At 47.0% G+C, this 22,644-nt stretch overlaps 1 protein-coding gene and 1 long non-coding RNA gene across 4 annotated transcripts in view; one reads left to right on the plus strand and one right to left on the minus strand.

Annotated features, from left to right (window-relative positions):
• The window catches only part of LOC310841653, a 31,426-nt gene extending 22,350 nt beyond the window's left edge, over positions 1–9,076 (minus strand). Inside the window, exon 1 of the long non-coding RNA XR_014562658.1 lies at positions 9,011–9,076. This is a non-coding gene — a long non-coding RNA (uncharacterized lncRNA). The remainder of the gene's footprint in view (positions 1–9,010) is intronic.
• FOSL2 (FOS like 2, AP-1 transcription factor subunit) overlaps positions 6,292–22,644 on the plus strand; it is a 29,022-nt gene continuing 12,669 nt past the window's right edge. Inside the window, exons 1-2 of one of the 3 annotated variants that reach the window (XM_083732719.1) lie at positions 6,292–6,612; positions 20,786–21,040. In XM_083732719.1, coding sequence (XP_083588845.1) covers positions 20,801–21,040 — 240 coding nt within the window. In that variant the 5' untranslated portion in view covers positions 6,292–6,612; positions 20,786–20,800. Of the gene's footprint in view, positions 6,613–7,575; positions 8,935–9,203; positions 9,512–20,785; positions 21,041–22,644 lie in introns of those variants that run through there. The other 2 variants (XM_083732717.1, XM_083732718.1) reach the window with 2 other exon arrangements.

The following is a 22,644-nucleotide window of genomic DNA, read 5'->3' on the forward strand; positions in this document are numbered from 1 at the left end:
CTGCCAACCTAGCAGTTCCAAAGCACATCAAAAGTGCAAGTAGATAAATAGGTACCACTCCGGCGGGAAGGTAAACGGCGTTTGTCAGAAGCGGCTTTGTCATGTTGGCCACATGACCTGGAACCTGTACGCCGGCTCCCTCGGCCAGTAAAGCGAGATGAACGCTGCAACCCCATAGTCATCCGTGACTGGACCTAATGGTCAGGGGTCCCTTTACCTTTACATTCCTTTCTCTGTGTGTGTAAATCCAGAATAAATTCCGTAGCAAGGACTCTTCTTGTTACCTGCTTTTTTTTGCCACCACAGGGGGAGGGACAGGATTCCCTGAACCTTGACAGGTGTTGAGGCGTTGCTCTTGGCGGTTCCAAGTTGCCCAAGACTTGCTTCCATAAAGCAACATGCTCAACAGAACAAGCCTGGTAGACCTTCATCTTGGTTTTGGTCATAAGCATCACATTCTCCCACACCCTTTTGGAGCAGCGAGCCATTGCCATAGCTGCCAGTTGCTATTATTTTTTCCTTTCTAGTTTGACAACTGGGGTAAGGGACCAGTTTTGGCTCAGGAGTCTTTTGTTGCTGATCACTATTCTGTGTGAATTGTCCATGTTCATTTAACACAAGGGAGACCCTATCAGGAAGTCCCTGCTGGCTGGCTGGCTGGCTGACCTAGGCTTAGGAACATAGGCTTAGAAACTGAGGGCCCATCCACGCTTGTCCTGTGCCTGGAAAGCACAGGGATAAAGAGGAGATGTGGTAGAGATGCATGATATTGACCAAGGCTTATCCTCCCTCTCTCATGTTACTAGAGCATGGACTCAGCCGATGAATGGTGGGTGATTAAGGAGAGGCAAAAGGGCTCACTCCCTCATTAAATGATGGCATCTGCTGCCACAGGATTTAGCGATGGACATCAACTTGGACAGCTTTATATAAAAGGGGTAAGACAAATTAATGGAAAGTAGAATCACTACACAGCTGCTAACAGCAGTGGCAGACCATACGCTCCCACTGCCCGGGTTGGGTATGGCGCTGCCCAGCCGAGGAGAGGGGTGGCAACTGCAATTCTCCTCCTTTTCTCTGCCTCCCGGGTCACACCTGACCCAGAAGTGGAGCTGTGGCTGGGCGCAAGGCAGCTCCCTTGCCCGCCGGAGCCAGACTCCAATAAGGGAGACTGGGAGGGGGGCAGCTGGTTGCTCCCCCTCTCAAAAATGCACCCGGGGTTCATGGCCCCCCAGCCCCCTCTATGCAACGCCTCTGGCTAGTCGCAAAGGCTGTATGCTGCCTTGAGCATGAGAAGTATGCCCCTGAAAGCCAGTCATTGGGAAACTGAGCACTGTTCCACAGCATTTGATATTTTCATTTATATACATTCATTTGAAATAAGATGGGTTTATGAAGCATTCTATATCCACCCACCACGCTGACAAAGAATTCTACGAAACAGTAGTCAATATCCGGAATTACTGTTCAGTGTTGGGCATCATTGTTGAATACACAAAGCTTCACAGCTTGTCTTCCACCCTACAAAGTTTGGTACCTCGCTTCATTTAAAGATTTTCAGAGATTTTGATACTAAAGATTTCATTCTGAACTTTTTATGATTTGAAGGAATTCTATAAAGATTGTCTATTACGTATGCATATGGTCATTGTGTTGCCTAGACATTGTTGAAGTCACTGGGAAACAGCACAGGGAGAGGGCTATTTCTCTTACGCTCTGCTTGTGGGCTTCCCATAGGCATCTGGGTTGTCTCTGTGGGATCTAGCAGGACTATTCCTACATTCTAAGGCTGGTTTAACCATAATAATAAAGTTATTACTTAAACCCTGCCCATTTGACTGGGTTGCCCCAGACACTCTAGGCAGCTTCCAACCAAAAGGCTTTCCGGAGATGATGGGCGCTCCCTCCTGACATGGTTTTCAGCTTGGCTAGGCAAACCACTGCAGTAACCATTTCTATTTTTAAAATCGTACCTCTCTGCCGCTTTAGTTTTTTATGCTGTTTTAGTGGTTTTTTTGCTTTGTGAATGGCTAACTTGCTCTTCTTCTCACTGATTTTGTTAGCTGCTGCCATGAGCCTGTTGTGGACAGGCAGGACGTAAACGTTTTAGTGAGGAGAATGGAAATGGAATCTCAAGGGTTGTTTTCAACTGGGTCCTCCTCAAGAGCCGACCAACTGAAATGAACGAATTTAAGTGAGTCGTGTCCATTTACTTCAATGGGTCTACTCTTGAGTAGATACCCTAAGTAAAGACATATATGCATAGAATTGCCACTAAGCTGCCTGAAGTACAGAGCAGTTGGCCCAGAATCAGCGTCTTGAGTGTTTTTCTCAAGAGGCCAAAACTGAGCCGTCAGCCCAAAAGACAGCAGTTCTAGCTGGCTGGAGGCAAGAGTTTCCCCTCCCTCTTGAGGCTAGGAAAGGTACAGCTGTGCTCAAGAGCCACAGGCAACCACCTTCTAAGTAAATATTTGTAGGTCTGGGCTAGCCAAGGGGATCAGAACAGGAAGCCCCAAACAGTTTTAAGGCCTTAGCCGCACATAGGAAGCTGACTCATACAGTGTCTATCTAGTTCAGTATTGTCTACACTAATTGGCAGCAACTTGCCGAGATTTTAGACAGGAGCCTTTTATAGCCCTGCCTGGAGATATCAGCGACGGAACCTGCGACCTCCCACAGGCAAAAGAACATACTGTACCAAGAGCATGCCTCTAATCTGAGAGTTGTCCTTAAAATAGGAAATAGGAAGTTGCTCTATACTGGGTCTTTTGAATTCTGGTGCTGGAGGAGACTCTTGAGAGTCCCATGGACTGCAAGAAGATCAAACGCATCCATTCTGAAGGAAATCAGCCCCGAGTGCTCACTGGAAGGACAGATCGTGAAGCTGAGGTTCCAATACTTTGGCCACCTCATGAGAAGAGAAGACTCCCTGGAAAAGACCCTGATGTTGGGAAAGATGGAGGGCACAAGGAGAAGGGGACGACAGAGGACGAGATGGTTGGACACTGTTCTCAAAGCTACCAGCATGAGTCTGACCAAACTGCGGGAGGCAGTGGAAGACAGAAGTGCCTGGCGTGCTCTGGTCCATGGGGTCACGAAGAGTCGGACACAACTAAACAATAACAACTATACTGGGTCCAACTGCTGATCCAGTCTAAGCTCAGTACTGTTTGCACTATCTGGCAAGTGGCTCTCCAGAATTTCAGACGGGTCCAGACTACCTGGATGGAGATGCTGTTGACTGAAGCTGGGACCATCTGCCTGCAAATCTCTACCACTCAGCTACACCCCTTTACCCATAAGATTTCCACAATGAGAAAACTGGACCAATCCAAATCGAACACAGACAGCTTTGAGCAGTAGAGTACTCCTAAGACTTGTCTGCTATACAGTGGTATCTCAGGTTAAGAACTTAATTCACTCTGGAGGTCCATTCTTAACCTGAAACTGTTCTTAACCAGAGGTACCACTTTAGTTAATGGGGCCTTCCGCTGCCGCCGCTCGATTTCTGTTCTCATCCTGAAGCAAAGTTCTTAACCCGAGGTACTATTTCTGGGTTAGCGGAGTCTGTAACCTGAAGCATATGTAACCCGAGGTACCACTGTACTGAAAAGCTGCTGGTTCAAGAATTCACTGGGTGGCCTTCGGCAAGCCACTTTCTCTTGCCTAGAATATGGAGATGTTAAAGACCAGCTCTGCTCTGTCGCTAAGGTTAATCAAAAATATTGCCAGTCACGTGCTGCTGATTAAATGATGGACAATAACTGCAAGCATGTCGTCCCGCAGCTTCCATTACGCCAACAAGTTCCAGGCTCTAGTTTTTAAGTCCACATGGCTCGGGCCTCCCTTCTTCAGAAACATCTGAGGACATGTTGTCTTTGGGAAGCTAATCATCACCACACTTTGCTCCAAGGCTGTCGATTAATCCTTTGATTCTAGGATCAATTATCACATGTTCATTATCCACAGACTTTTTGCAAGAAAGGAGGTATCTAATATACAGCTACAATGGAGTCAGGATAAAGAGCAGTTATTATGGGGCTCAGCAGTTGTGCTCTGGCAGACAAAACTGCTGCATAAAGTAGGAAGAGAATTCCCTTCCATCTTTTCTTAGGAGGTAATGGTCCATTGATCCATTCACCTCTCAGACATATCTACTGGCTCAGCAAGTGTTCGGATTGGGAGCCATAAAAGTACTGATGTGGAACAGCATGTCCCTTTCAGAAATGGAGCCCATAACTCCATATATGGAGTCAATAATTAGTGAAGGGTGGAGTCCCTTACAGCATGACCTTTGTCCTGGATATTTCCTGCTCCCTACACTGTTTTCATGATGTTCAGCTTTTATTTTCCTCACTGTGGTGGAGGGATAAGAAGCACCAGCAGAATCTCAGAACCCTCCCATTTTGAGGGTTTTTAAGGTTCTACAACTCTCGTAGGACCTTAAAAACTAGCAAACTGATTGTGGCAGGTGCTTTCGTGGGCTAGAGCAGGGCTGGTGGGTTCTGTGTCTCTCCAGATGTTTAACTCCATCTTCCACCAGCCTCAGCCAACATGGCCAGTTGCTCAGCTGGAAGGCCACATGTTCCCCATCCTTGCACCACCGCCCACCCCATCACAAAGCCACAGTAAGAATGTCAGAGCCTTTTGGATCGGGCCAAAGCCCATCTAGTCCATCATCCTGTTCTAACAGCGGCCAACGAGGTGTGGGGAGCCCACAAGCAGGAATCATGGAATCAAAGAACTGTAGAGTTGGAAGGGACCCCGAGGGTCATCTAGTCCAACCCCCTGCAATGCAGGAATCTTAACTAAATCATGCATGGCAGCTGCCCAACCTCTGCTTAAAAGACCTCCAAGGAAGGAGAGTCCCCCACCTTCCAAAGGAGTCCGTTCCACTATCAAACAGCTTTTACTGTCAGAATATTACTCCTGAGGTTTAGTTGGAATCTCCTTTCTTGCAACTTGAAGCCCTTGGTTCCGAGTCCTACTCTCCAGAGCAGGAGAAAACAAGCTTGCTCCATCCACCATGTGACAGCCCTCCAGATATTAGGTGGCTATCAAATATCCTCAGTTTCTGCTTTCCCAAGCTAAACATACCCAACTCCTTCAACCATTGCTCATAAGGTTAGCTTCCCAGACTTGAGTGCAATACAGTGGTACCTCAGGCTAAGTACATAATTTGTTCCGGAGGTCCGTACTTAACCTGAAGCACCACTTTAGCTGATAGGACCTCCCGCTGCTGCTGCGCTGCCAGAGCATGATTTCTGTTCTCATCCTGAAGCAAAGTTCTTAACCCAAGGAAATATTTCTGGGTTAGCGGAGTCTGTAACCTGAAGTGTATGTAACCTGAGGTACCACTGTAGCACACCTGCAATTCCAGTAACTGGTATACAGGAGTGTATTGACCCCCACACTGACGGCAGAATATAGCTACCCTGGCTAGTAGTCACAGATAGCCTTATGCCCCATAAATTTATCACAACCCTTTTTTTAAAAGGACCACAATATTTTAATTTGTGTGTGTTTGCTGATAATGGCCTACATACACTTCTGGAAGCAACTTTATATTATGATAGGCATTCCATTATTATTGCTGTTGTTGTTGTTAATAGACATTCCATTGTTGTTGTTGTTATGAAAATGGTAATTTCGACATTCATCTGGTCCTTGGCATCCTGCAAGCCCTACACCCCGAGGCTTTCTTTCTCAAGCATTTCCTTCTAACTCTCCTGAAATGCTGGCCTTTGTTCGAGACGGCTCTTTACCAATGCAAAAAAAAAAAAAAGCCAATTTCCAAACACACAAAACAAACAAACGCAGCGGGAACAGTTCGCGCCTCACTTCCTGGGGAGCCCTTGTTTTCCCCGCCCCCTCAAAAAAAGGGGGGGTAGGAAAAGTTGGGGCAGACGTAATCTACGGTGGGAAATTCCAGCGCCCATCCCCTCTTCCCCGCGCCCCCGTCCAGGATTTGCCCCCACTGCATTTCCCGCCCGCAGCCTCCCCTGCTTGCTCGCCCTTCCTCGCCGCGAACGCAAAGCCTTGCACGGTTGCATCAGCAGCGACCGTCCCAAATTCCATAGTAAAACTCCTTGATCTCTGGGGGTTAGCCAGCAGCCACGTAACTTTACTGGAAGACACCCGAGCCCAGCAGGCAACGCCGCCCGGCCGTGCGTGCGTGCAAAGCAGCAACAGCGGCGGCGGCAGCACAACTCAGCCGCAAAGCGCTCCTCCCACCGGGGAGGCATTCCTGGAAGGGGCGGGCCCGACGGAAGGCAAAGGGAACAGCGTGCGTCTCTCTCCAGCTAGGGGTGGCAGCGGCCTAGCAGCCGCTGACGGGACGCGACCAAGTCTCCGTGTCGGCTCTTAGCCGGGATCCCAGCAATACGGGCGGATTCCGAGCTGTTTACTCTTCTCAAACGGTTTACGCCGCTCAGGACCTTTCTGGCGGCGGCTGCAGTTCCGCAGCTCAGCGCCCACTTTGGCAAAGCGCAGCCATCAGGCGTGGATCGTGTGAGCTCGCCCTTCGCAAGTGCCTACGACACGTGTGTCGTTCGATCTGCGTTTCTTTTAAGGTTCTTTGCGCCCGATCCTGTGTGTGCTCACTATTCAGAGGTAAGCCCTCCAGAGTTCATCGGGGCTGCTTCTCAGGCAAGTGAGCAGGGCTCTTGCAACCGAACTTGGAAGTGAGGCCCGCTGAGTCCGATGGGGCTTCTGTACAAGTCTAAACATGTCGATCTTGAAATAAGCTCCTCCCCGCCCGCATCTCTACGGGACTTCATAGACTTGCGCGATCTCATGTTATCCAAGTCCAGCATTTCCTCGTCGGTATGTTGGCAAGTGAGGCTTGCAAATAAATAACCTCGGGTTTATTTAGGGGTCTACCACGAGCAGTTTAGGGAAACGGGGCGCGTCCAGCAAGTTCAGGAAAAAGCCTGGACGGCTATGGGGATCTTTCAGTTCCTTCCTAGAGGAGGCAGCGCTGCAATTATAATAGTTGAATGCAATTAAGAGCTCGCTACTTAAAGCAGACCCGGCAAAGCGGGGGAATGCGTTTTGAGATCGAGCGGCCGCTCTACGACAGAAGAGCCGGCTATTACTGCAAATTGCATTTGGGGCAAATAATAACAAGAATAAGCGGGCGAAGGGAGTACCGCGCAGGCGGGCGGGGCAAACCGACTTGGTATGAAGCTTCGGCCAAGTTGCGCGGCACCAGCGATTCTTTTTATCTCCGCCGCTGCTTCTACTACTCCCCGACACGCCAAACCTGACATGCCACCCAAGATCGGTAGCACGTACTTGGGAGGGAGCAAACGCCCTTTTGCAAACAATGCGTCCTGATGCAAATCTTCCCCACCCTGCCCTTGCTTTGGGTCGCGGTGCTAATCGGCCCGTGTATTCTGCCACAATAGCGCAAGCCGCCCACACTCGAGTTTTGCACAAGCAGCATTTAAGAAAATCCACCGGCGCCGCGAATAAAGTGTCGGCTTCTCTTCTCCGTTCTCCCCCCTGTCCCCGCCGCCCCAGTATTACTATTATTATTACTATTACTATTAGCGTTTCTATCCTGTTCCCCTTTAAGCGGAGCTCGGTCTGTTGCAGACGACCAGGGAATCCCTCTCCGAGCGCGTCACTCTAACCAAGGAAACCCGCGCTCGCGTAGTACAACGCAAATGACCATCTTTGGCAACGGCGACCTGCGACAATGGAACAGACTAAGCCTACGCGCTGGGAGGGGACGGGGAACGTGACACGAGGAGGCCGCGGCCGGGAAATGGAGCCCGCCAGGCGAACGGGCCGGGCTGCGCCTCCGCAGGGACGGAAAACGGGGCGAGGAGAGCGGGGAGCCGCCCGGGCTGGGTTTGGCTCGGCGGGGCTGAAAGGACAGCGCGCTCTGGCCCTGTTCTCCCTCCTCCGCCAAGTGGGAGGCTCCGCGGGGCGGGGCCAGAAGCCTGCGAGTTTGACGTTTGCGAATCCACATGGTACAGCTCTTCAGAGGCAGGGAGATGGAATAATAAGACTGTGGATTTGAACTAATGCCATTGCACTGACTCATTCAGGGAGAGTAAAGGAGCTCCGAGAACCAGGATACTAGAAAGAGAGAGAGAGGAGAGGGAGGGGGGAAGGAGGGGGGAAGAAAGATCGCTTTTATGGCCGAGTAGGGCAGCATCAAGGGTTAAGGGATCAATAATTCGGGGGAGTATTTTTAAGCAGCAACAACTAACGACCAGGAGCCTCCGATCCCGGGCTGAGTCATCTATCCAGTCCAGTTGGAGCAGGAAGCTGGCATTTTTCTGTAGGGCTTAATTATACAGGAGGTTTAGATGCTCCTGATTTAAAAACTACAGGGCGACCGCGGCTTTGAAAGCAGTAGGGAGATCGCCACAGGAAGTTGGAAGGAAGGCAAGCGAGATACATCAAGCTTTCTCTTCTGTAGAAATAAAAGTCGCATTTGGAAAACTATTTTTTTAATAAGTATATTGTTTTGATTCTCGCGTGAGGCAATGATTTGCCTCTAGAGCGCGTGCATTTTTTCCCCCTTCTGCACTGTATGCGGAGGTGTTTTTTTGGATTTATTTTTTAATTCCCACAGTTGCTGTCGCAAGAAACAAAAAACCAGGAAAGGACTTATTTTTCATTGCTTAAAATAGAGAAAAGGGAGGGGGAGCAACACCCTGCCAGATCCACTTGAGTGCATTTGGAAAATCCTAAGGCAGTAAATAAAAGATCGGAAGCGAACAAGACAGGGAGGGACTGAGGAACAAAACAAACAAGCAGCGTGCACAGGTTTTTGGTTTTTTTTTTTAAGATTTCAAAGTTTATTTCTCACCTCGGACAATGTACCAGGATTTCCCAGGGAACTTTGATACCTCCTCCCGGGGCAGCAGCGGTTCTCCAGGCCACCCGGAAACTTACAACAGCATCACAGCTCAACAGGTAGGGGCGAGGGGGGAGTGGTCCCTCTCTATGCTTTTCCCTCTTAAATCTCGAAATGCCTCTGAGGGCATTTTACCTGGAAGAGGAGTTCAGGTGATCTCAGCAGGTTTCCTTTCGCTCTGCGTATAGGGAGATCGTAGGTCCAGGTCCCTGATACTAGTTGTTGTTCTCTCCCCCCCGTGTCCTTTTCCCCCTTTCCGACGAACGAGCGAGCGAGCGCCTCTGCCGCCGCCACCTCCCCGGCTCCTGGCTCCTTAACCAAACAGCAAAGTTCACTAACCACACCCCAGTCCACCTCCTGCGAGCGCGCTCCGACCTCTCCCTCAGTCGCAGATCAGGGCGAAGAAGGAGAGGCGGCGGCGCGTCGCCTTTGGCCTCCAGTCCAACAGCCGCTGAGACACCTTAAAAGGAGGCGGAAGCGGCTGCTTGGCGGCGGCGCTGCTGCTGTTGCGAGAGTTTGGGCGGGCGAGCGCAAAGCCGCGCCGGAGCTGGAAGTTTCGAGCTCGCTAGGGCGCCGTAGCCGAGAGGCAGCCTGGGCTGCGACGCGGGGCCGCCGAGGCGGCGATCGGGGCTACAAGTAAGCGCGGGGGTTTCTCTCGGGGGAACAGATCCGAGCTGCTTCTGCAAGCCGGGGATGCCTTTGCTGGAACTGTGCGCTTGGAAGGAAGGAAGGGAGACCCCGGCGCGCACGCGCGACCATTGCGGGACTGAATTGGGGACCGGTCCATACGTGCGGGGGAAACGGGGATGGGACTGGGAGGACGGAACCCACAGCCGCTCTTAAGATCCCGGTGAGGGTCTTCTCTCTACCCTCTGGGTGTGCCTCTCCTTGGCCCAAAGGGGAGATGGCCTTTTGCCTAGTGGCAGTTCGGGGTAACGTGCAGAGGTATCTGCCCGAGGTCTGTTTCCGAGCACGTCGGGAAGAGAGGTGAAGGGGGGCGCAGGGCAAGGGGGTGAGGAGTCGGAGTGCCCCAGATGCGCGCCTCTTCGCCAGCAGTGCTCTACGTGCGCACTGGCAGGAGAGCAGCGGGGTGGGGTGGCCACAATGTTTGTTTCAGTAGGAAATTGGGGGGGGGGGGGATACACGCGCACAAAGGGGGAACCGTGAGTAGTTGCCGGAAGTGTGGGCCCGACGTATGCAGGATGCAATCCTAGACCTCTTTACCTGGGAGGACACTCCATTGAAGTCAATGGGGCTGCCTTGGGCTTTGCTGTACGTTGTTAATGTGGACTGAAACTCCTGGTGGAGTGGAAACAGTCTAAAAAGGAACGTCTCGGTCTCAACATCGGTTGTGGCAGGCGTGGAAGAAAATCACACTGTCTGGGCATGCTGGGGAAATAACTCAGACACCCACCAACCCAAAAATAAAAAAGTTATGCTGCAATCCTCAAAACAACCTTCCTTTTTACATTGCTGGAAAGCTTGAAGAAGTGATCAGCTTGTGAACAGCAGTTTCGTCCTAGTTTAAATTGACTTTGTTGGGTTTTACTTCTGCCCCAAGACCTCAAGGAAATGTAGCCGCACAATTCTCTATGTAACGACCTTTTCAAAGGTGGTGGGTTTGGATTCCAGGTAGCCTTGTGTGGGGATATTTATCTGTAGCCTACCCTTTGGTTGATGTGATTCAGATCCAGTAGGCTTGGGAAAATAGAAAAGCTTTTGGCTATAGGGGGGTCCTGATCACTTCTTGAATATCACCTGAACGCATGGAGTGCCTTGCCCATGACAGCTGAATGAACTAAATGGTTTGTAATGGATTTTTGAGGGGGTTTCAGAAGTGAGAACCCCAGTGGAGAAGGGGTACGCCTTAGTAATAGCTCTTTCTTTGGCTTTGCTTATACAAGCAGGATGCTGGGATTATGTAAAGTGAGAGAAAGAGTGGCACATCCAATAACGTTCTGGGTGGATTTGTTTTTAACCTGTTGCTCTTTCACTTACTCCAGTTCCTTATCTCCTTATTTGCAACACACACATGTGTAGAGATGGCAAATGGAACATGAAAGGAATCTCTCCAATGTTCCTTGGTCACAGGCCCGGATTTACATATTTATATGTATTCGTGAGAGACAAATGTATTGGCAAGCCAGCTGTTTGGACCCCACACCCTGAAATGGAGTTTTAATCATATTTTGCAGGCTTGGTGGCAGATCAAGGGCATTAAATTAAGAGACATCTTCTGAAGATTGGGCTGCTTGAGAAATGCAAAGAAACAGGTCTAGCCACCAAGCCAGATTTAAATCCACTTTGATTCAGTCGAGTGGGTTTGTGAATTAAGCTACAGTGATTTTGAAAGACCCTCTGTAGAAAACAAGAAAACAAATCTGTGTATTTTTCATTTTAGATCCCTTTCCTGGGAAAGGGTCTAGAAAGATGTGGAAAATTGGTTTCTTTCCAAGTGCTGAAGTTGGGATAGGCTATACGAATTAGATATATTTGTCTAAATGTGCTTTTATTTACTCATTTCTGTTTGCAAAATGAGGGACAGTTTTTAATCGTTTAAGCTGATTTCCCAGAAGACATTGAAAAATGTGTGGGGCAGCAACCAGGATCTTTGAGGAAGGTTCTGTAGGTCCATACCAAAAGGAACATTGTATTATCCCCCACCCCCCCATGGCTCCTCAGTTCCTTCAGAAAGATTTGACCCTTATCCCCCTTTCACAAATAAGTATTCAGTTTTCTGCGATGAGTAAATGAAACACCAAGCATACAGTTCTACTTTATTCTCATTGTGATTTCTTTCTCTCTTTTAATAGTAGCAAGTTTTTAAAAAGCATTATCTCTGGAGGCAAATATGTTTTTCCTGGGCTCTGCCAGTGTCCTAAGCTGGCAAGGCTGCTGAAATACTTTTCCCCTCTGTTTTTGAGGTCCTATTCTTTCTTTCTTTCTCTCTCTCTCTCTCTCTCTCTCTCCACCCTCCCAATAATCTTCAGGCTTAAACATGTCAGCATGTTAAAACAAACAAACAAATCATTTCAGGATTATGAAGAGGCATCAAGATTCTAGAGTAGAAAATACATAAACCATAGAAATCAGTAGACCTTCTTCTAAGAAACAAGTTAAGTACAAGGATGCAGTAGCTTGATGGATAACTTGAGTCCAGTTGAGTTTTCATTCAAATAATACTTTACACACAAATTGGATGGATTTCTGGATTGCAACTGTGATAACACAGCTGCATAGATTACTGGAAATCAGGTTGTATAATACTGCTGTATTAGCAAAGGCCAATTAGTTGTTTCATTGTAAGTACAGGTCTATGTTTTCTACAGTCTCAAGTATAAAAGTGGCCTTTATGACCGTGGTAAGTTTGCTGAAATAACTACACTTCCATTGGATTTGAAACTACCATATTAGAAACATATTCTAAATGGTGAAACTGCTATACAAGGGTTAGAAGACTGTCCTTGACTGAGCACAACTTAACTATTGGTTAGTTTTGAGCACGCCACAATTAAAAGGATTGTATTTACAGTGAATAATAAAATGTTATGCCATGAACCCAGTAAATCGTGCTGTGTTGTCCAGAAATTGTGACTGCCATTAGTTTACAGCTGCCATGTAAAACCAGTGGAAACTGTCAGGTAATTCTACTTTATAGAGACACAATCATTTACTGTTTGGAAGTAAAACAACAACAACAACAGCCCCACCCTTCTTTTCTCTCTCCAGCTTTTGTTCTAGCTTGAATTTCCTTTTCCTTGTCTCAAATTAAATGCCATTTCATGAGCTGTGCCAAACTACAATTAATTCAGTGCTATGCTGCTGTCGAAGTGCTGGAACCATCTCCTAATACATTCACAGTAGCCTTCTAATGTAGCCATTTCCATTCAATGTTTTTAATAGCGTCTGTTCGGGAAGGAGATGGAATGCATTTTCATGTTGGCTCCATCTTCAAGCAAGCTAGGGAGTGATATTGTTGCTTTGCTTTGGTATTCAGACATTCCATTGCTGCCTGAATGGACCTCGCTGGTATTTATTGTGGAATGGTTTTTGACCTTCAGAATGCAAGTTCTTACAGGGTCCATGCAATTTGGCTGCATTTTTGGGATAGCTCTTTTGGTACAGCGTCTAGCCTGAAATGATGCTGGAACTTGAAGAATGAGAAATATTTCCTGTTGAAATTGAAATCTGTAAAATCAAGGGTCGTTGCGCTCTCTCTATTTCCTTGTGAGTGCCCCTCCCTCTTTTCTCTCGATCGGTATTTTCTTAGGTCTTTTCGAAGATGTCTTATGTGCCATCCTAGGCTAAACCTACAGCTTCTCTGAGAGGCGTTACACAATCTCATCAGTTACACAAACATACGATATTTCGTAACATGTTTACATTGGCTGGCCTTGCCTCTCTTCCCCCCAGAATGCCTTTCTTACCACTTCTGTAATGTGTGTGAAACCTACTGGCAAAGTGAGGCGTAAGGTTTTTTTTCACATCAGCTAGTTGTGGACCTTCTTTGTTTTTGGTTATGTGTACTTTAAACTGTCCTATATAAAACTTTGCCAGTGGTGCCAGTCGGTGACATTCCGCACACATCAAAGACCTTATTTATTTATTTACTTACGAGAAATGACTCTCTCGGTGTCCAGGTTGAAGCCAAAGACGCCTCTTGGGTGCCCTCTGTAGGCTGTTCCACGTAGACAGGTTTCCAGAGATGATACACAATGGAAAGAAATCATTTCCTCACTTACAGTAAATGTGGGGAATCTTCTTTGGGAAAATGGATAGAGTGAGTTTTCTTTTTAAGGCTTGTCTGTACTTTGTGGCCCAAATGATCGCTTTAACGAGACTGCCGATGAACGTGTGTTCATATTCTCAGTCCGCCACTTCCCAAGCTTAATATGCCAAGCTCTCCTTCAGTGTTTAGCTCCCTCTGTGAAGCTGCATGTTGCTGTATATTCTGCTCTTCAGAATTTACTGCATCTCTTGCCTCGCTTCTAAGATGAAGATGACACTGGTCAATTGCTTGATCAGTTCAACTGGCTGTGTGCTTATGGTTTGTATGTGCACTTAGAACACAACTCACTCTTTGTCCCGGTATCCTTTCATGGTCGTCAAGCCTAAAATATTTGATCAGGCCATTCCTCAGCTTCTTTTGGTTTTTATTCATGTGCTCCATTGTGTTTCCCCACCCAAGTTCTCTTAGCTGTGGCTGTAGGTGGTGCAGTAAAGAGCTGTTGCTCTTCAGTTCCCTTTCTGCCTCCGTCCTCACAACCACTCACACTGCCTACCTTCCTTCAGCTGCAGGGCCAGCAACCTTATGTGCTGCTTAATTTTAGCTTTAAATTCAATAATCATCAACATCATCATCATCAACAACAACATATGAGGGGTCTTTGAATTCAAGCTTGCCTGGAAGTCACACCCTCCGTGTCTGCTATTGTTTGAGAGAAGTCCTTAGTGAAGAACGTTGCTTGGCATGTGCTCCCAAGACATTCATGCTTCCCTTGCTTTGCCCTCTTCCAGATTGAACTCTCCATAACAATCAAGAAAGAAAGAAAAATAATAATGTCAGAATAGATTTCTGCATGGTTTCTGTCAGTGATACACTGTTCAGCATCTGGAAGATTTCTACACCTTCCCTGCAATTAAGAGCAAGGGAAATGTCATTTTCTAACCTAATAATGATGAATAATAATAAGTATTTATATATACCTCACTTTTCCCCTGATGGGAACTATTCTCTTCTTCGTTACAAAATAAAACATGTGATTTAATCAGGGTGAGGGATGGGATCTCATACTGGGATTGATGAGATTACTTATCTTGTCTTGCAAGATTAAGGCAAGGGGGATCGGAAGGGGTTGGGCTATGTTAAGCTTTGTTCCTGGGGGTAGCTCAGTTGGTTAGAATGCGGTGCTGATAGTGCCAAGGCTGCAGGTTCGATTCCTGTATGAGACAGCTGCATATTCCTTCATTGCGGGGGGCTGATCCTCAGGGTCCCTTCCAAACTCTCTGATTCCAACTTTTTCTAGCCACTGTGACAGTTCCTTGTAGAGCAAGAGCGAAGAACCTGTTGCGCTTCAGATGTTGATTGACTAAAACTCCCACCATTCCTTACAATTGGCCATGTTGCCTGGGGCTGATGGGAATTGGAGCCCAAGAACCATGTGGAGGGCCACAGGCTGTAGATTTGATACCATTATAATATTTTGCTACAAATTTTTTATTTCTGTTTTGATATGGAAAACGATGGGTAACATGAGATCTATTTATGTGGGTTCGTTCTATTTCTGTTGGTGACAGAATGATCTTTTTAGTAAATAAATAAAGCTTTCTAAAAGAGAGGCGGTTGTGATGCAATGAGGAGAGTGATTTGATTTTGAAGGCTCTGATTCATCCTGTGGTTAATAGGCTGGCCTTCAGATAACTAACCTCACAGTGTTGTCGTGATGGTAAATAAGAGCATGATGAAGCATTCTGTGTGCCGAAAATGCTGCGGCAATTAATAACAAAATTTGTGAAACGAGGAACCATAAGAGTTTATCACTCCACGTAGATAGCCCTTATTTCCACACATTGCATTCTTGTAGACATTATTTGCCTTGGGTACTATGGCTCCTTCATTTCTGCAGTCTTGGATCAGACCACTTTAGATTGTTTGTACTCCTCTGAGTGAAAAATATTTTGGAGATTGGCTGCTCGAGGTTTGATCAAGTTTAATGCATAAGGTGTTAATTTAATGTGTTATCCATGCATCGGGGCAGCTTTACACATGGCATTTTTCCTACAGAGGTACAGGAGAAAACAGGAACATCCAAGAATACAGTCATAAAGATTGCATACATTTTTTAAAAAATCACCGTGATTGTATGTGTAGGATTTATGTGCCGTAAAACAGATAAATGCACAGGTGTAAGCTCTCTTCCTCCTACAGCCTTGTAGGTAAAATGTCATTTACGTTAAAGGTAAAAGTAGATGAAGCAGACTGTCGTACAATAAGCAGTCTTGAAAAAGGTCCCACCATGAAGGAGTGGGTAGAAGATAGCTCAGGATCTACTTCTAGATCTCTTGAGTGACTTGCAGAAGATCCGCATGGGGTTGTGACACTTAATTGTTTAAACTATAGCAGCAACAAATATGCTATCTCTTCACTAAATAGGCTACTGAAATTAAGACAAGATGTGATTTTGTAACTCAACTGTTCTGATATTGAAAACATATACCTAGGCTCAGAATGTGCTCAGAGGCACCCTCTTCTTTAATTATAATGAAACATCTTTTTGCACTTCGCTCCGGTTAATAGATCTTGGCGTTTTAGTAAGAAACATAGCCTAAGTCTGCCATTCCCTTCCATAAGGCAGTCATGGTTGGGGAAGTCTACTCTTGCTAGTAGAGCTATGGTTGTAAGCGGCTGGTATATGCATAGTAGACCTGTAAGCAATCACTGCAACTCGTACTTCTGCCTTTCTGTTGAGCTGGTCTTCAATCCAGTGGTGCATGGTACCCATTGGGACTGGTGGGTTGGAAAGCGGGGAGGCCAACAGTGAGTGGAGTCAGAGCCCATAACTGACAGAGCCAACTCCATTTTAGTATTGTCATCCTTCTCCACCCTGTTGGGTTCTACAAAGACGACAATGAGACTGAGGAGGAGGCCCAGAAAGCTGGCAGCCAGGGCCCACGCCCTGGAGTGGTTGTAAGTAAGAAATCAGACAGGTAGGGTTTGGCTTGAGGGTAGATTGAGGTTGGTGGGGCAATGCCCCATTTCCCGTAGTAAACCAGCCTCCGCCACTTCCAACTTCTAGTTGTTTGGGAGAGGTTTGTTTCTGGCTCCTGATCTAGGTGACTTGGAGGTCATTGTAATTTATTATGACCTGTCAAATATGGACTCCTCCTCTAATTAGTCACTAGATAATAGGAAGGATATTGCCAGAGAGGGAACACTGCTCCAGTGTGGATTGTTCAACCCGTTACTCATCTTAAAGCATGCATGTGAGGGGTAGCTTGAGATGCCAACTAAACACATGGAAAAACTTTCTGGCAGGAAGAACTGTGTGACAGTGGAATGGTGTCCCTCAGGAGGTGGTGGACTCTCCTTCCTTGGAGGTTTTTAAGCAGAGGTTAGATGGCCATCTGTCATGGATGCTTTAGCCGAGTTTCCTGCATTGCAGGGGGTTGGACTAGATGGCCCTTGGGTCCCTTCCAACTCTACGATTCTTCACCTCAGTCACAATGGTGAGAAACTTGCATCCTCCCCAAAATCTGGCAGGATAAGTCTCTTTGGCAAAGACATCATGGTATGGCACTGAACAGTCTGTCGGCATTTACCTGTTAAAGAGGTTCAGCTGGAAGATAACGAGCAATTTGTAAAATATCATTAACAGGTTTCCCTCCCAATTTACTTTCAGGAAGTATGAGTCTCACGCAAAAGCTGAGAACAAAGTGCTAGTTTTCTCACGGACACTGCCTTGCTGTGGCCAATAAATTTGAGTTCACTGGGCTTCCCATCAAACACATAGGTTCCACATATCAATAATTTCTATTGTTGTTGTCTCTCAACATAGCATGCATATACTGTTGGAAGTATAGAAATCTGAATACAAAAACATTCATTTTTCTTCAGTGTGCTCGCCATCATTTTCTCAAAGAGTCTTTGAGTATATATTCTTTGCAATAATCAGAAACACAACTTCCATGTTCAGTGGCTATGTGCTTTTGCTGGATGTGGTGGGGAACAAAACAGCATGCGGATTGTTCCCCCTTGTGAACTATTTCCCCAGGGATATCTTGCTGCCTTCAATGGGCAGGTGAGAGCTGTGGTCCTGATGGACCTTGGGTCTGATCCTGCAAGGCAAGTCCTCATAATTAGTTTTTGTGGTGGTGGTTTCTCTCCTTGATGTTCTTACACTGCCCAAAGTGTGGATGATTTTCAAGGACTTCAAATGGTTCTTAGTTAATGGATCTAAAATCCCAAGTGGCAGGGACATGATAGGCCTGTAAAACTAATCCAACATTTTGTATGTTTCTTGAATGGCTCCCTTGTTAGACAAAAACATTCCTTCTCTTAGATTTTCCCCTCCAGGGCCTGCCCATTGTTTTGTTTTGTTGCTTCCATTCCTCCAGAGTTTTGGTGCCAGTAAACTATCCAGATGGATTTACCTCAGTCTGGAAACAAGGTGTTACAAGGCTTCTTTTTTATATATTTTATTTTGCAGGAGATCATTACCTAGTGCCTTTTTTAAAGCTTCTGTTTTGCTTTGTCTAGACAGAGCAAAGAGCTGCAGGGAATTTTTCTGATCTGAATCCCAAAACACATTTTATAAGGTATTATTAAAATATAGGCACGTAAATCTGCTGCAGCTGGAGGCATCTTTATATTCTACTCTCTCTTTTTATTATTTTAAAAAGAAACACTCCTTCCATGTGATCCCAGAATGGGTGTGTTGTACCAGCAGAAGGCACAGCTGTTTCTCAGCTCAAAACCCATGGTCATGTTGGTGAAACAAGCACCAGAAAACAGTCTCCACCTTTGTATTTTAAAAGAGATTTATTTATTTGCCACGCCTCACCAACAGGTTCATAAGGCAGCTTGCAACATAGAAGTGAAAAAAACCCCAACAATTAACCATTCAGACCACAACAAATAAATAATAGGCAGCAGCAATCAGATAAAAATCTGATAAACAGCAAAGTAATGTCATACTGAAAGCGGTGTGTCTCTCTTAAGTTCTTTGTGAAAGGTATTTAAAGTGGTAGGCATGCCGCTGACTACAGTACAGTATATGCTGTTACTGCTGACTTTGCTAGGCACACAAGGGAATTTGTGTAACTACACTTCACATGCAAAAAAGGGACTATTTCATGGTTGGCTGTCTCATTACCTTCCAAGCAGCTGTGGTCATAGCTTTCTTGTAATGGGTCAGGGCGGGATAGTCCTTATCTCAGGCCAATGTCTCTTCCGAGGCTAGCGTAGTTCTGCAGCACCCTGAGCCAACTCCTCATTTTGCTTTGCCGCATTGCATCCTGGGAATGGAAGAAAATGGATTGGGCTGTAGCCAGACTGCCTGCTGAGAATTTGTGAGGGAGTGAATGGAAGATGCCCAAACAAGAATCTTGCCCATTTGTCTTGCCCAACCTGTGTGGGTTTATTTCCTGATTATTTCCCCCTCCTTTACTTTCTTCACATTTTATTGAATGTGGTGGTAGGCTGCGGTGGAACGCAACTGTGTAGGGTGGGGATTAAGATTTTTGAATATTCCTCCATCTTAAAAGCCAGAAACAAATTAGTATTATTTATTCAATTTATGAGTTGCTGGACCTGAAAGAAAAGCTCCAAGTGACGTTACAAATGTTGCAAAGGGCTACACTGGTGAGAAAAGAAATGCTTAATCTGGGTATAAGTCCCACTGAACTCTGTGTGACGCTTCCAAGTACACATGTACATGATTGCACTGTTAGTGGATTAGTTTGGTAAATTACTCAAAATGGATATGTATGCCATGTCTCCAAGACACTTTGACTGCCTGATGCTCAGTGCCATCTCATTTTCAGCTTGAAATGTATTTCCTACAAATTGTCAGGTGTTTGATGTAATTTTTAAATCCCTAGTAGAATGAAGGAACCAAACAAACGCATGTCTTGTATCTCAGCTCTTGGAATAACCTTTCAATTTTTCAACTTGTAAAATGGGGTCAAAAGTGTGAATAAATGTCTGTGTCTGGTCTTCTGTGCTATGCAAATTGCCCTGCAAGTGATGATCCAGCTTGTTGGCCCTGCATGCCGAAGGTTCTAGGTTCAATCCTTTGCATCTCCAGGTTAGAACTGGGGGTGTCCTCTGCCTCAAACCCTGGGGAGTCAGAGTGGACAATGTGGAACTAGATCAGGGGTCCTCAAACTTTTCCAGCAGGGGGCCAGTCCACTGTCCCCCAGACCTTGTGGGGGCTGGACTATATTTTTGTTTGGGGGGGGAATGAATGAGGGACGATGAGTGGCGCGTGAAAGGGCTCTGGAGAGGGGCTGGCACCAACAAAGCCTAGCCCCTTTCCTCCTCTAGGCAGGGCGAGGAGAACCCAGGAGGAGAGAGGGAGGAGGTGCCACCGTCATGGGAGGGAGAGGGAAGGAGAGGAAAAGAACACATGGCAATCCAAGCGGCGATTCCCGGACCGTCCCCTGGCCAGATTTAGAGGGCACTTGGGCCTGATCCGGTCCGCAGGCCTTAGTTTGCCAACCCATGAACTAGATGGACCAATGCTCTGACTTTTGAATATAGCAGCTTTCTACGTAGAGTGAAATAGCGTTGTTTTGCCACAACTCTGGACTGTTCAGGTGAGGTGGAATTGTATGAACTGGCAGTAAATGTAAGGAGTTTGGGACAAGGGTGGGGAACCCGTGACCCTCCAAATGTTTTTGCACTTGCAAATTCTATTAACTTAGGCAGTGGTCATGCTGAGTGGAGCTGATGGGGGTTGGGATACAGAAATGTCTGGAGGGCTATAGGTTCTCCACTCCTTCTCTAGAGTTTTAGTACAGCCCACAGGCAGAGCACATGCAGCATATATTAAGCTGCTGGGTTTAATCTTCCAGCGTCTTCAGTTAAAAATAACTTGCATAGCAGAACTGAGAGAGACCTTGGCTTGAGCACCTGCAGAGCAAGCTACTGCCCGTCAGAATAGACAACTTGCCCTCCAGATGTTGTTGCATTGCAGTTCACTGGGGCTCCTGGGAGTTGGAATCCCACAACATCTGGAGGAGACTCCCACCAGGTGTCCCAAGAACAGTCAGTGCTGCTGAGCTAGATGTTCACAGAGTCTTGCTTGGCAAAAGAACATCTCCTGCTTCTGTGCTGGTGTGCCACGCCTGCCACCTTGCTTAACGTTCCACTAATTCTGGTTCTACCAATTTTCTCTCCCCATCTTCTAGAAATTCCGGGTAGATATGCCAGGATCGAGCAACGCTTTTATTCCTACCCTGAACGCCATCACCACCAGCCAAGACTTGCAGTGGATGGTGCAGCCCACTGTCATCACCTCCATGCCAAGTGCCTACTCTCGTTCGCATCCCTACAGCCATGGCCTGCCAAATCTGTCCTCGGTTACCGGACACACAGCTCTTCAGAGACCGGGTGTCATTAAAACCATTGGGACCACGGTGGGCAGGAGGAGGAGAGATGAGCAGGTAGGTACACTGGTTGAAATGACACTGTGCAATCCGCTAGCTGCGTGTGCTTAGAAGTTCTCGGAGCTGAATGCAGATAACTTCATGTTCCAAGGGTTTTTGGTGATCCCATCTTTCACTTTGTGTCCTTGGCTAACTTGGAGAATGCTGCATCGGGCAGATACTTCTATTTAGGGAATTCCAAAAAACCATGGCAAGCAGCTGTCGTTACCATTAGAGCACATACTTGCATTATCCCCTGTCGTTTCCAATGAAGGGCTGTTGGGACAAGGCCGGGAAGTATTGAGGACCTGTAAAAACTTGCCACCGGTCGGGACTTCCAAGTTAAATCATTGGGGTGACTTTGTCTTTTCCTTCGGCTTCCATTTGTATAAACCCTTTGGTGGCATTTCCCCCAGTGTCTGTCCTTCTGGAATGGGTATATTCTGATAGTTATCATTGGATAGTCTCCATTGTTTTCTGTGTTTCATACTTGATACTTCACTTTTGATTCCAGCCCTGACCTGTACACACAAAATGTACAGGTCAGAGCACAAAATGTCTTTGGGAAGATGGGCAGTATTGTTGTGTTAATAATAAAGTTTCCTGACCAGAACATATATTTGGAAACCTAAAGCCAAGTTCTTGTTTGGCATACTTTAGTAGGGAAAGTTACTGGAGCAGAGCTAGTTTTTAAACATCTTTCTATTTTGCTGATCCTGGGGGTATATGACTGAACTGAAGAACCCAAAAGGAGGTGGGGTTGCAGGCTTCACGCCCACCCCACGTGAGCGGGGGCTGGTTTCAGCCCCCGCGAGAACAGGGGAATCCCGGCCGCGTCTTTCCCCCCCAGCCAGCCAATCGGCTGGCTGGGGGGGCGTGGCCTGCCCTATTTAGGGCCAGTACAGAGGGGGCTCAGCCTCTTTTTGCCAGCTAGCCACCACGTTTTCCCACCCTCCCTCCCTTTAGGTAGGCTTTAGGTAGGTCTCTGACTTTGCTATGGACTTCAGTCTGTCGCCGCAAGGGGCATGGTAGGAATTTTTCCCAATTGGCAATTTACAGCCATTTGGTTTTTCGCCTACCTCGTAGCAACTCATCACAACTCCTTGGCATTGGCGGTTAGGCATTGGTAAGAAGGGGTTAAGAGGATGTGGGGGGGGGGAGGAATGCCATCACCTCCCCCCAGTGAACGAAGGGTGGTCCGATAAAGGACTCCGGTCCTATGGAGGTGTGGGCCAAAGGCAAGCCCCAGAGCGGTAGGGGGGGGAGAGCTCCTAGTTGACCTGCCTCAGCAGGAGACTCCCCCACTATGGTGTTAACCCTTCCCGTGTCTCCAGCAAATGGGCTGGAGCCGGATAGTCGATAGGACGAATGCTTAAGCCAATGCCTCTCATAACCTTAAATTATGGTGTCTCGTGTCTTTATTTATCCTGGTGGGGGGCGGGAACTCGCCACACAAGCAGGATATTAGGGAAATGGGCCTCTCTCTTGCAATGGATCATGGTGTTCAGAGTGATTCTGGAGATAGCACATAGCCATCATGACTAGTGTACACTGATAGACTTATTCTCCTTGAATTTGTCTAATCCCCACTTTAAAGCTGTCTGAGCTGCTGCCTGTCACCA

The sequence above is a fragment of the Podarcis gaigeae genome (assembly GCF_964106915.1).
Source record: "Podarcis gaigeae genome assembly, chromosome: 3".
Taxonomy (NCBI): domain Eukaryota; kingdom Metazoa; phylum Chordata; class Lepidosauria; order Squamata; family Lacertidae; genus Podarcis; species Podarcis gaigeae.